The 12,996-nt window shown below is 43.1% G+C and overlaps 1 protein-coding gene and 2 pseudogenes across 1 annotated transcript in view; 1 reads left to right on the top strand and 2 right to left on the bottom strand.

The window, feature by feature from the left end:
• BIN2 (bridging integrator 2) overlaps window positions 1–12,987 on the bottom strand; it is a 32,584-nt gene extending 19,597 nt beyond the window's left edge. The window contains exons 1-2 of the mRNA XM_006192435.3: window positions 12,771–12,987; window positions 6,105–6,185 (exon numbers count right to left, since the gene is read on the bottom strand). Coding sequence (XP_006192497.2) covers window positions 6,105–6,185; window positions 12,771–12,851 — 162 coding nt within the window. The 5' untranslated portion in view covers window positions 12,852–12,987. The remainder of the gene's footprint in view (window positions 1–6,104; window positions 6,186–12,770) is intronic.
• On the top strand, window positions 2,724–3,324 carry LOC102518804 (annotated as a pseudogene).
• Window positions 3,556–6,097, bottom strand: LOC102519047 (annotated as a pseudogene).
• Window positions 12,988–12,996: the final 9 nt, after the last annotated feature.

Below are 12,996 nucleotides of genomic sequence, written 5' to 3' on the forward strand. Positions count from 1 at the left end.
CATAAACTGTGCAAGCCTTGAGAACAGGTGTGTTGTCTTATTTGTGTTGAAGTCCCAGCATCTAGCACAGTGCCAGGCAGGCAGCAGGGACCCAGGAGATGTTTATTAAATGAACTGCCCAAGCATGTCCAAACACCAGTTACTTCATGTGTATCATTCTCTCAGAAGAAAAGTTTTTCCTTACTCCTAACCTAACTCCATTTCATTTCTCAAGTGTATTTGCCCCCTCAGGTGACATTTAGTTGGTGGGCTCACACTGGGAATCTGAGGGGGTTGTCCTGTCTGGTCCTCTTATTCTTCTTGATGGCCCTTCCTTTGTCTCTTGCCCTTTCTATCCACACATCTGCCATTGCAGGTCCATCCTCTAAGGCTGAGAGAGAGAAAGCGCTGAGGGACAGAACAGGCGAAGACTCAGAAACCTTTCCAAGTGGGTGTCACCTTACTGATTCCCGCTCATGCTGGAGTTGGAAGTAGAACAGTAACCAGAGTTGAGAAGAGGCCCAAGGAGGCCTCCTTGTGAGGTACAGGGTTTAAGTGTGAATCCTAGCTCTGCAACTCTTCATGTTACTTGATTAAATTACTTTTCTCTCAATCAGGTCCTATTTCCCCTTGATGGAGTTAGATTAGATTAGTGGCTGTCAAACACTGTTCTCAGACTAGATGCTACATCATAATTACCTGGAAAGCTTAATGTAAAACACAGATTCCCCAGTTAATGATCACCTATGGCTGTTAATATCACACAGAAAAGGAGACAGCCAGACATTATATGCCTCCAGATGGAAGAATATAATATCTATAATAACAAGTATTCTTGCCTCCAAAACAAACAAAAACAAAAATCAGAATCTCATCAAGCCTCTAAATCTAACTATTAATTTACAGAAATACTAGAGACAGAGAAACAGGTTAAACAATAAATACCATGGAGATCCAATCAGCAAAATTCAGACTGCAGGAAACTGCAGGAAAACCACCTAGCATTGTCCACAAATAAACTGCAAAAAGGAGGGACTAGAAACCTACAGATTAGCGATTTATTAAACATGTCGACAAATTGCTGATTTAAACAAACTATTAAAAAAAGAAACAATTAGAGGAGTGTGAACATTGGATATTTTATATTTAGAAATCATTGCTAATTTTTAAGATATTACTAAAACTTATGTTTTAGTTGGATATTTAACCTGAAATATCTAAAAAGACATTTGTATTATATTGTTAAGTGAAAAAGGCAAGTTACAAACCATATGAATGGAATGATCTCACTTTTGTAAACCTCCTATTTATTTGTTGTGGATATATTTAGAGATCACACACATACATAGCAAAATAATTGTAATAATAAAAACAACAGTGGTTGTAGCAGGGGAGGGTGTGAAGTTAATATTTTTAAATTCATTTAATTCATGTAATGAGTAAATGTTTTACAGAAAAATTTTTTAGGTGCAATAATGATTTTGTGGTTATATTTGAAGAATCCTTATCTTTAGAGACTGATAATGAAATTTTTATGGATAAAATTATATGATATCTAGAATCTGCTTCATAATGATGAGGGATGGGGGAAAGTGGGTGGAGACATAGACGAAACAAGATTCCCAGGAGTTGATAAATTATTGAAGCTGGGTGATGGGTACATGTGGATTCATTATACAGGTTTTTCTATCTTTGTATATATTTGAAATAATCCATTAAAACAAGTTTAAAAGTACAGATTCCTAAGCCCTACTACAGAGAAGTTGCATTTAAAAATACTTCTCAAATGATTCTGACATAGTCAACTACTGAATTAGGTTATAGCTAATATCCTTTTAATAATATTTTAAAAATTATTTTCGATATAATTCAATTCACTGATATTGTACAATAAAGAATTTGGCTGGTCTTAGTTCCTGATTCCTGAGAAGTAACTTCTAAATCCTTGGGCTTTTCCGAGTGATAGGAGTGTCTCTGTTATTTGTGGACAGCCTCTCAGATCACACCTGAGTTTATGCTAAACAAATGACTCTGGATGGTGCCTGGCCAGGCCTTAAAGATGAACTATGTGATTAGAGGGTTGGGACTTTGAGACAGGTGCTATCAGCCTGACCTCCAGGGGAAAGGAGAGGAAGGCAGTTAGAGATTAAGTTCAATCACATGGCCTATGATTCACTATGTAATGAAATTGCAGCATGAACTCTAGACACCTGAAGTTTAGGCGAGCTTCCCATGTTAGTAATCCTACATCAATGTGCTGGGAAGGTGACGTGTCTTGGGAACACAGAAGCTTCACGTTTGGGACGCTCCCAACCTCACTTTATGTGTCTCTGTGTCTCTTCATCTGGCTGGTCCTAATTTGTACCCTTTATAATAAAACTGTAATTGTAAGTAGAGCAGTTTCCTGAGTTCTGTCATTCTAGTGAATTATGGAAGCTGAGTGGCCAGTAGGAACCCCCAAATTTATACCAGTTGGTTAGACGTGCAGGTGGCCTGGGAACTCTGGAGCTTGCACCTGGTGTCTGAAGTGAGGTAGTCTAGTGGGGGACTATGCCCTTAACCTATGAAATTTGAACTAACTGGGTGTTTAGTGTCAGAATTGCACTGTAACTGGATATTCATTTAGGTTAATAACTCCTTTGTTATAAAGAGGGGATCACAGTCTCCAGGACTGATGTAAGAATTTAATGAGATAGGCCTGGCAGACACTGTTGCTACCCCAGGGCCTCCTGCACCGCCCAGCCATGGTCAACCCCACCCCATGTTCTTCGACTTCACTGTCAACGGTGCGCCCTTGGGCCGCATCTCCTTAGAGCTGTTTGCAAAGTTCCAAAAACAGCAGAAAACTTTTGTGCTCTGAACCCTGGGGAGAAAGGATTTGGTTATAAAGGGTCCTGCTTTCACAGAATAATTCCAAGATTTATGTGCCAGGGTGGTGACTTCACTCGCCATAATGGCACTAGTGGCAAGTCCATCCAAGGGGAGAAATTTGATGATGAGAATACAGGTCCTGGCATCTTGTCCATGGCAAATGCTGGCCCCAACATAAACAGTTCCCAGTTTTTCATCTGCACTGCCAAGACCGAGTGGCTGGATGGCAAGCATGTGGTCTCTGGCAAGGTGAAAAAGGGCGTGAGTACTGTGGAAGCCACAGGGCGCTTTGGGTCCAGGAATGGCAAGACCAGCGAGGAGATCACCATTGCTGACTGCGGCAAATCTAACAAATCTGACTTGTGTTTTATTTGAACTACATACATGCAAAAAGAATTAAATATGAAGTGTGATGCCTAGCACAGGGAGATGGAAAGTCAAATATCCCGTGGAAGGTTACACTTCTGTTTTCCACTTCTTTTCTGTTTGTTTTTTTTTTAATGAGTCACAAATTCATTCTACAACTTTCCTATGATAGGTACTCAATTCTGCAGAAAAATGCAAACATCACCTTTATTGTTAATATTTACATTTGGTTCTGTAAACAAAGTTGGCAAAAAAAAAAAACCCTAAGAATTTTTATACATACTTATAAAAATTTTAAGAATATGGTCTTCTTCACTTCTGAAAGCTATTTTTTAAAGTCTAAAAGTCAGTAAATATAGAAGTTGAAGGGGAAGAGAAAAACGTTAACAGATTAAAATTTTCTCTTCCCAAAAATCTAAAACATCACATACACTGTTTTCAGTGTAGCCTGTGAAACCACAGAAATTCTTCTGACTTTTCTTCACTAGTCTGAAATAAGTCCAGTAGAAATTGTATTGGTGAACTACAGATTCTGTTCTTGTGTAGTAACAAGTTAGTTCTCTTATCAAGCTCCACATTTGATTCTAGATTTTCTCTTTTATTTCTTCCTTACAATATTTTCACTTTTTGATGGATTTTTACCAGAAGGTAAATGATCCATATTCTTGATATCACATTCATTGGGTTCCTAGGAGGACTTTGGGATGCAGTCTTTGCCTGAGTTGTTAGGTGTTCCTGTGAACTGTTTATTGCTAGACCAGAATCATGACCAAATATTGAATGAAGGTCCTTTTCCTTCAGATCCTCTGATGGAAAATGCACAGTATCTGACTTTTGTTTCAGTTGAGATACACTCTTATCCCTACTGAAACTAGAAATTGTATACATGTCTGTGGCCTACATAGACAGGGATCTACCCTTAGTTATTCTAAGTCATTTTCACTTATAATTAATTTATGTTCAGAAACATCAAGAATGCATTCCTGTTCATTTTTATGTGGAAGTAGATATATAAAATTCTGTTTTATGTCATTTACAGCTGGATTTAACATGGATCAGTTATTAGATGTTTTCTTATCAAGCCCTCTCAATTCACTCGAAAGGGTAGTGGGGATGCTCTGAGATAAACACAAAGTTTTGTTCAGGTTCCTGGGTTTCTTTATATAGGAAATTCTGCTCAATCACCTGTACATTATTTTCCCTGAAATCCTTCTGAGATGTACATTGTAATTCTAGCTTTTCTTTAGGTTCAGACTTTTTCAGGACATTTGCAGTAATAAGAGAAAGGGATCTCCAATACTGTATTTTATTCTTTTCCTTTTAGGCATGTCCCTTTCATATTCCATAAAGTCAAAAACTAACTTAGGTATAATATTATCAATAACTTGATAGTGATTACTCTGTGCAAAGCTTCTGTGTTGCTCACTCAGAAGACGTGGCTCGTATCTTCTGCCTTTACAAGGGGCTTTCTGAGTCTGCCTGTTCTTGCTTTCCGTGTGCCAATACCTACTCTTTTCCCCACATCTCTTACAGAAGTGCTTGATTTCTTGAGTAAACATAATTCTTTCTACTTTTGTTCAGTGTAGTATCTAATGTCATCAATATGACAAATTTTTACTCCCCATGACAAGGCATTTGATAATACACTATTTGAAGGAACAAAGTCACGGTCATTTCTAGATTTTACAACTAATAATTTTCCTCTGCTCAAACACACTGAAGCTGGAAACTCAAATGAACTTTCATCCATGGCTGGGATGAGGTGAAGTAGTTTCTGCAGTATATGCAAATTTGGGGCTTGGTACAGGAGAAATTCATCCCAAAGTCTGTGCAAATTTCGTCTCCTTTTTATTTGAAATAACTGATATCTTTATTGAGAAATTCAACTTGCCCTCCCAAATCCTTAATGTCCTTTTGCAGTTTTTCAGATATAGTGACAGAAGGTAAGTCAATGTGACTTTTCCCCAAAGTGGCTTATATTTAGATTTTTCTGGTTTGTTATCAGTTTTCAGAGAGTTCAAAGATGGTTGGTTTTCATTTCTGACTTGGATTACGCCCTGGAAACATCCTTTGCTATGGGTCCTCATGGCTCAGGAGCTCAAGGCAGCCACCCTGCACGTACTTGCCGGGTCAGGGGAGGGTGTGTGCCCAGCGGCTGTGGAAACACGGCTCCTCAAGGCCTGCTGACTGGCCAGTTACCTCTCCCCTTCTGCAGGCCACCAATTGTTACCCACTTCTTTTTTTTTTTAATGTTACTATATATGAATTACATTTATTTTTTCTTGTTCCAATCCCATATGCAATATAGAATTTTCAGAGTTGGTTGGAGTGACGTGTTATCTATTTCTTAATGTAAACTTTCTATGTACAGTTACCTATAACAACCAGTGAAGAAAGAAGGAACAGTTAAGAACAGGAGGTTTGTTGGTGAGAATGACAGGTAAAAGGTGGAGGTACTATTTTAGAATAAAAGGCTTTGGTGAGGTCGATGCAGTGGACAAAGAGGCAACAAAACATGGGGCCACTGGGATGAGAAGACCCTAGGGTGGGAGAGAGGCAGCCTGAGGAAGAGAATAAGCCAAATCAAGGGGCAGAGGCTTGTTTTGATTTTGTCTAAGGATCTGGTGATGTCACTGTCCCCTGGGGAAACCACTAAGAGAAAAGAATAACACTCATTTGTCCCCCAAAACCCAGGGCAGGCAAGGTGATTTCCCCTGGTTCCCAGGGGCAGGCTACCCTGCATCCCTTACTGCTGGGTGGGGGTGCGGGGAGTGGGGAATGGGTTAGTAGAGATGCTTGCTGATTTTCAGAGCCTGTTGTTCTGCCACTCAGCCCTCACATCATCTTCTTTCTTCCTTCAAGCTTCCCTTTCCCACCCTCCAGATTACCTGTTGATGGTAGAAGTTGCTGGCACTTTGCTCAAACCGTTCATCTTTGGTTTCCACAGTTTTCCCCAACTTCTGCAGTACCTGGGGATATAAATCAGAGAGGTCCACAAGGTTATAATTAACTTTCTCTTATCTGTTGGCCTCATTTGACCCTGGCTCCTCTCAGAGTATCAGATGCACATAAAGGGAGGTACTCATATCAGCCCAACAGAATTAGAAATATAGCACATTGCTGAAAAATCAGTCATGTTTTGTGGTTCTTCTGAAATTGGGGTACTCCTGGGGTATGCAGCAGTGTGCTAGGTGGTATTTATAAAGCCCAGAATAAATAAGGTATGAATTCCTGGAATGACACTGTTATTTACAATGGCTTTATTGATGGAGGGGGGGGTGGTGGTTGGAAGGGAGAGTATTACATTAAAACAACAATTAATGAGAAGAATGTAAAATGAACATGACTCTTAAAGATAAAACATGAGGCCTAAAGACATTTTTCAGTTGAGAGACCCTCTTCCAGCCATAGCAGCAGATACCCCTAGAAAGATGAGGTTAGAGAGGCGGACAGGAGACTCTTCTTCTGAAGACTCTGATGGAAAACTTTGAGAAACCCTGATAAAATGCATTTTAAACTCAGCCAGAAATGAATGCTATCCATATCTAACTCCTCACCCCTGGGACCCTGAGAGCCAACCATCATACTGGTCTCAGTGCTAGTACAAAGGACACGGACATAAGACAGACACAGTTCCTGTTCTCATAGGGGACACTCACTTATACACAGGTAAGAAAGCCCTGCTCTTCTACCTGTAACCCCCACTTTGGAAGCAGGCACCACCAGCCCCGGAGCCCAAGGTAGAATCAGGGGTTGCCCTCAACTACTTCTCTCTCTCTCACTTCCTTCATTGAATCACTCACCATATCCATCTCTGGAAACCATCCCATGCTTCCTAGTCTCACTGGCATAGCTTTAGTCCAGGCCCTCACTGTTTCCCACCTGGCCTGCTACAGTAAGCCTACGGTGCTCCTGCTGAAAACCTTCTAACAATTCTCCACTCATCTGCCCAACAAAGTTCTATTAAATGCCCATCATGTATCTCTAAGTTCTAGTTCTAACTCTAGCACACATACAGGCCTCAGTGATCTGACCCTTCATTAAGCCTCAGCTCTCATTTATCCCCTTCTTCCTGCAGGTCTCCCTCTCTACCACTTTTTTAGTTTCCTGAATAAACCCTCCTGTTACTTGCTGTAGATACCACTCTCTCTTTCTGCAAAGTGCTTTGTCACCGTATCAGTCAAGCAACTATCTAAAGGAGCCTAATTCATACTCCATATCCTTTGTGACACAACCACATCTACTTCATCCCATTAATCAAGCTAAATCACTGCCTCCTAAGCACTTAAAACTTCTGTACTTGTATGCCTTCTGCTACTGTTTTATTATTTGCATTTACCTATGTCTCCTTCTAAACTGTGAGCTCCTTGAGGACTGGGCATTTGCCTTACTCATCTAGATTTCTCAGTATCCGGCAAGTACACACTTAACACCTATAACAGGAAGGAGAGTGAGACTGATATGAGGGGGACCAATGGGCTGGGCCTTGAATTAAGATTTTGCTAGATTGGAATAAAGTAAAAAGGGTTAGGGTAAAAAGAGGATTCCAGGCAAAGACAACATCAGCAAAGTCCCAGGAGTGCGCAAATTCATGGCAGCTTCATGACATGGTCCAGCAGGGCTGGTTTAGGGTGTGTTATGGGGAGTGGTGGGTAAGGAAGCTAGAAAGGGAGACTGGTGTCTCATTGCAAAGAATGCTGAATCACATGAAAGAGTGCCCAGGGCTTGGGCGTGAGGCAGGCTCTATGTAGACTCTGACTCAAGTGTCTCCATTCTTAATCCTGGGGCTAACATCTCTCATTTCTGGAGCTCTCTCTATAGTGGTTAAGATCAAGGTCTCTGGAATCAGACAGATATATGCCCCCACCTTGGCTTGTCCACTTAACTGGCCATAAACCTTTGGGCAAATCACTTAAACTCTTGAACCTCAGTGTACAGAACTCCCTTTCCCCCTTTAAGATAATCATATTTCCTCTCCTGCAGTTGTTGGGAGAATTAAATGATACTACACCTGTAAATTGCCTTCACAGTGCTGCCCTAGGCTGAATACTTAATACAATCCACTATCATTGTGTCTAGCTCCTCTCCCTTCCCTATAAATATGTGTCTTTATTTCCTTTTCAGTTTAGCCATATATATTTGTCTGTATCTCTACTCTACCCCACTTAACACCCAGCCCTGTGTGTGCAGAGTTGCCCATCTTCCCTGGCTCCACCCTTTCCCCCCCAAAACACTGTCCTCTACCAGAAAGTTGCAAAACCACCTTGTTTAGTGGTTATTGCAACTCTCACTTCCTTTCTGCTACCTCTCCCTTCCTTGCCTGGGGCTTGGTTCTTCTAAGGTGGAGGGGGCTGGAAGGACAAAGGAGTCAACACAGTTGGAGTCTGTGTGGCACACCCATAGCAGACCAATACCCCCAAATCCCAAAGGCTCAAGGCAAAAAGGCTTGGAGGGTGTGGGAGTGTGTGTTGAGGGAACACTCCCACCTTCAATTCTGAAACTGAAAAGACGAGTATTATCACCCTGAAATCACAACCCAGTGCCCTGGGCCCAGAGTATTTGTTGCCACAAGCAACAGGGCTGAGTGTCAGGGCACTTACCCTGTGTTGTAGCTGTTCTCCTTCAACGGGAGTTCCTCGAGGGAGGAGGATGTACAGATGCCCCAAAGATGTTTGTTGAAAGAATGAATAATTCTACCCTTGAACACTTCCTAATGAAAGGCCACACAATGCCAATCCCTAAAGTCCTGCACTGAGAATTCACCTGACCCAGCAGTCGAGAAGTCAGAATACAGATACTTAGGGATAAAGAGCAGGGACAAGAGAGAAAGTAAATGTGGCAAAATGTTAACAACACTTGGTGAAACAGGTGAAGAATATGTCAATGTTCATTGCCCTATTTTAACTTTTTTGCAGATTGAGGTCGGAGGACAGAGCTTCAAAAAAAGCAACCACAGCAGACATATTTGGTGGCTATAGTTCCTCTTCATGACCCCTCTGCATAATCATTGATTATATTTTAGTTAATTCTCTCAACTGAAGTAATTTGAAGAGGGGCTGGACGCTAGATATTCTGGAATTTTGTTAAATTTTTTTTCTTAGGTGTGGTAATATTGTAGTTATATCAAAATTCCTTATTTTCAAGATATATACTAAAGCAGGCTCCCCTTAATATGGCCCTAATATATTTTCCAGCCTCTTTGCCTACCACTCCCTGTGCTCCAGCTGCATTTCTCACTTCTGCCTAAAAGGATTTCCAGATTTCATGCCTCACTCATGCAGGCATTCCCCAGCTGGAATGCTCTCTCACCACTTGCCTGAGGAACTACTAATCAGCCATAATTCCTATCTCAAATTCATCCTTCACTACAGAACCTCTCTCTATTCTCAATTCTTCTGTCCTCTGAATTCCCACACACCAGCAGATCTCTCAGGTCACTGATTTTACTTTTTTTTTTTTTTAACTAGATTGGGAGGATGGGCTAGCTCTAGTGGTAGAGTACATTGCCCTAGGTCCTGGATTCAATCCCTAGTGCCTCCATAAAAACAAACAAATAAACAAACAAACAAACCTAATTACCTCCACACAACAACAAAAACTAGATTTTAAGCTGGCCTGGTAATAGGCAAGAATGCCTTTCACTGAACTCTGATTTCCCTCCTGTGTCCAGCCCAGGATCTTGGACAATGGAGTTTTTCTGTAAATATTGTTGACTGGGATACAAGTCCAGTAAAAGTCAACAGAGGAAAAGACCAGCAACCAGGAATGGTAAACAACGAATGCCCTTTCCTGGGGGAGATCTGAGAGGTTTGCCACAGAGAAATCACAAACAGATGGTGAAAGCATTAGTTTGAAATGTGAAGATGTATCATACTATAAAAACGCAAAAAAGCCAGACTCATGTTGAGTCTGAGTGGGAACTGGAAAATAAAACAAGAATGCTTCATCTCCACTGTGTTTAACAGTCACCAGACCTTCACTCCTAGCTTGGTTCCTGAGAGAAGATCGGCAGGAAGTGGGCAGGCGCGGCAGGAAGTGGGCAGGCACAGATGTTACTGTGGTTTATCAGGAACCTCGTCAAGACAGCAGCCTGGGCCTGGGATCCAAAGGCAGGACACCTGGGTTTCAGTGATAGTTCTGCCACTTGCCAATCTCTTTTGAGCTCTGTTTCCTCATTTCTAAAACTGGGATACTAACAGCATGCTTAAAGGGTTGAAAAGATGAAAATCATATCATGAGAATGTGGGTGGGCTCCATAACAGGAGAGATCATGTCTTTCTTATATTCCTGTGCCTTGTCCACAGGCACTTGATATTGGACACACCTGATTATTTCACACGTTAGTTATGACATACTACTCCGGAGATTACAGCCAGAGCTTATAGAAAATGCAAAGTGTCCCAGGGAGTCCTTTCTTTTGACTGTAACTTTCTCCCTCTTTATCTTGCCTTCAATAATTTGCCAAGACCCAAGGACCCTGGTGGGGAGGGGATAGCTCAAGTGGTAGAGTGTATGCATGAGGTCCCAGGTTCAATCCCCAGTACCTCCTCTAAAAATAAACAAATAAACCTAATTACCTTCCCCCCTAAAAAACAAACAAACAAACAAAAACTTTGGCAGGCTGAGCTGAGCTCTTCCTCCCAACCAGGGCATTCCCATTCTATCTGGGCAACAACCACTCCTTCTAAAGTGCCCGCTGCATTGCTCCAAGTTGAACGTCTGCCTGCCTTTGTGCCTAAGCCTGGGTTCACAGTAGCTTCTTGTTTTCTCCAACAATCTGGGAGTTCCCTGGGGCAAATCTGAATTTGCTCCTCTCTCTGCTTTCTCAGGGTTCAGACCAGAAAGAACAGGGTGTATCTGGGCAGCTGGTTCTCTCTTTGGGAAGTATTTGACTCTGAGGTTCAAGGAGCCCTCTCCGCTTCTCACTTAGTGTCCTTACCAAATTGAGTTTCCAAATCACTGAACATCAACCCTCTCAATTTACAGATGCAGAATCTGAAGCCCAGAGCAGGGACATTATTTATTTACCTGAGGCTTCAGTGTTCATGCTTACAAAAAGAGATGAAGTCTAAAGCAAGGGCATAGTGTTGATGACAGGCTGGATGAGGCTAGAAGAAGAAAGAGTGAGGTAAAATCAACTGCTGTGTCTTTTAAGATAGCTATTAAAATAATAGGCTTTTTTTTTTTTTTTTTTGTCTTTGGGGATTTCTCTTTGTTTTTCCAACCCACAAGAGTAGCTAGCCTTCTCTTCTCTAGTACCTCCTGTTCCTTCCCAATCACTTCTAACTAGACCCTCCTGTAGGCTCTCTTCTCTGTCAGATCTGTAACTAGACAGCCTTGGGAGAGGCTGAAACCGTGATCAGGGTGAAATAAGGGTTAAGGTGAAGTAACAAAGACTAGCCACATAAACTCCTTCTGTTTCCCTTCCCTCATTCACAGGACCCCAGCTTCTTCAGACAGAGGAAACACACACACACACAGACACACACACATACTTCCTCCCCTTCTATTGTAAGCCACTTAAAGACAGGGACTATGTCTATATTCCATCAATTTTCTGTTGATAATCCCACTTGGGACAGCTGGTTGCCTTTAATCCTTCCCAGAATCCAAACTAGTGCTTCGATTTTAGAAGATGATAGGAATATTTCAATTCTTAAGCATATGGTGTTCATCCGAATGCTTCCAAGATCACAAAGCCTTAGAAAACCAAAATTCTATCTTAGGTCCCTCTTACCCCTCTCCCTCTTCCCTTCTCCTTCTAGCTTATTTATCTTCCTAGACTATGGTGGAGAGCAGGGGTTCAGGTTAGAAGCAAAGAAAATACTCTGGATGGGTGGAAACAAGAATGCCACCGAAGCGTGCGGCACAGTGTCCACACAATGTACATAGGCAGGCAAGTTACAGGTGGCCAGACAGCCTACCTTGATGGGGCAGGACCACCCAGAGCAAACTAAGGACACAATATAAAAAGAGGCGCTCCTTGCCCACCCCGAACCAACGCCAAAGGCACGGCACAGGAAACAGATAACGGGCTTCTGCTTACACCAGCTTAAGAAACACCCTGTGGCCAGGCGGTCGGGTACAGAGAGAATTATGCAGAATTACTCTATGCTCGGAGCCTCCCAGTCCCAGCTAAGCGGCGGTGCTCACTGGCGGCCCAGCTGGTCAGCGCTGTCTTACGACCTTGGGAAATGATCCTGACTGAACCTTCGGTTTCCTCATCTGTAAGATACCGGTCTCTTCGGGTCGCTGGGACAAAATCTGCCACACAGCAGTCGCCAACGTTGGTTCCCGTTCTTTCCCCTTCTCTGGGTCAGCGTGGGCGTTGTTTAAGGTTCCCTAGGGAGACGGCGACTGTCTCCTGGGCTTCCCCTATCCTCGCCCAGGACCGGGTGACGCTCCTCTGCGTTCTCTCAGCTCTGCCTGTTTCAGTGGAAACCCACTCGCCGCTCGCGTTTCCACGGGGACCCGGTCACCCTTCTGTTAGCCCAGGCCTCCCGGGGCCCTGGAGCGCCCTGCACGCCCTCTGGCCTCGGCTCCTGGCCGCCTACCTTCTCCTGGGCCCTGCTGAACTTCTTCTGCACCTGCTTGGCGAAGAGGCCGGCGGCGCCGCCCGCCTTACCCTCGGCCATCCTGCCGGCTCCCCGGGGCGGCCTGCCAGGCCCGGCGCCCTGTGGTTTTCTCAAGGCCCCTGAGGAGGAAGTGCGGCTCCCGGCATGCCTCGCATCCGGCCGGGCGGGCGGGCCTCGCGCCGCGCACCCCGCCCCGCCGCCGCCT

This window comes from Camelus ferus, chromosome 12 (assembly GCF_009834535.1).
Source record: "Camelus ferus isolate YT-003-E chromosome 12, BCGSAC_Cfer_1.0, whole genome shotgun sequence".
NCBI lineage: Eukaryota > Metazoa > Chordata > Mammalia > Artiodactyla > Camelidae > Camelus > Camelus ferus.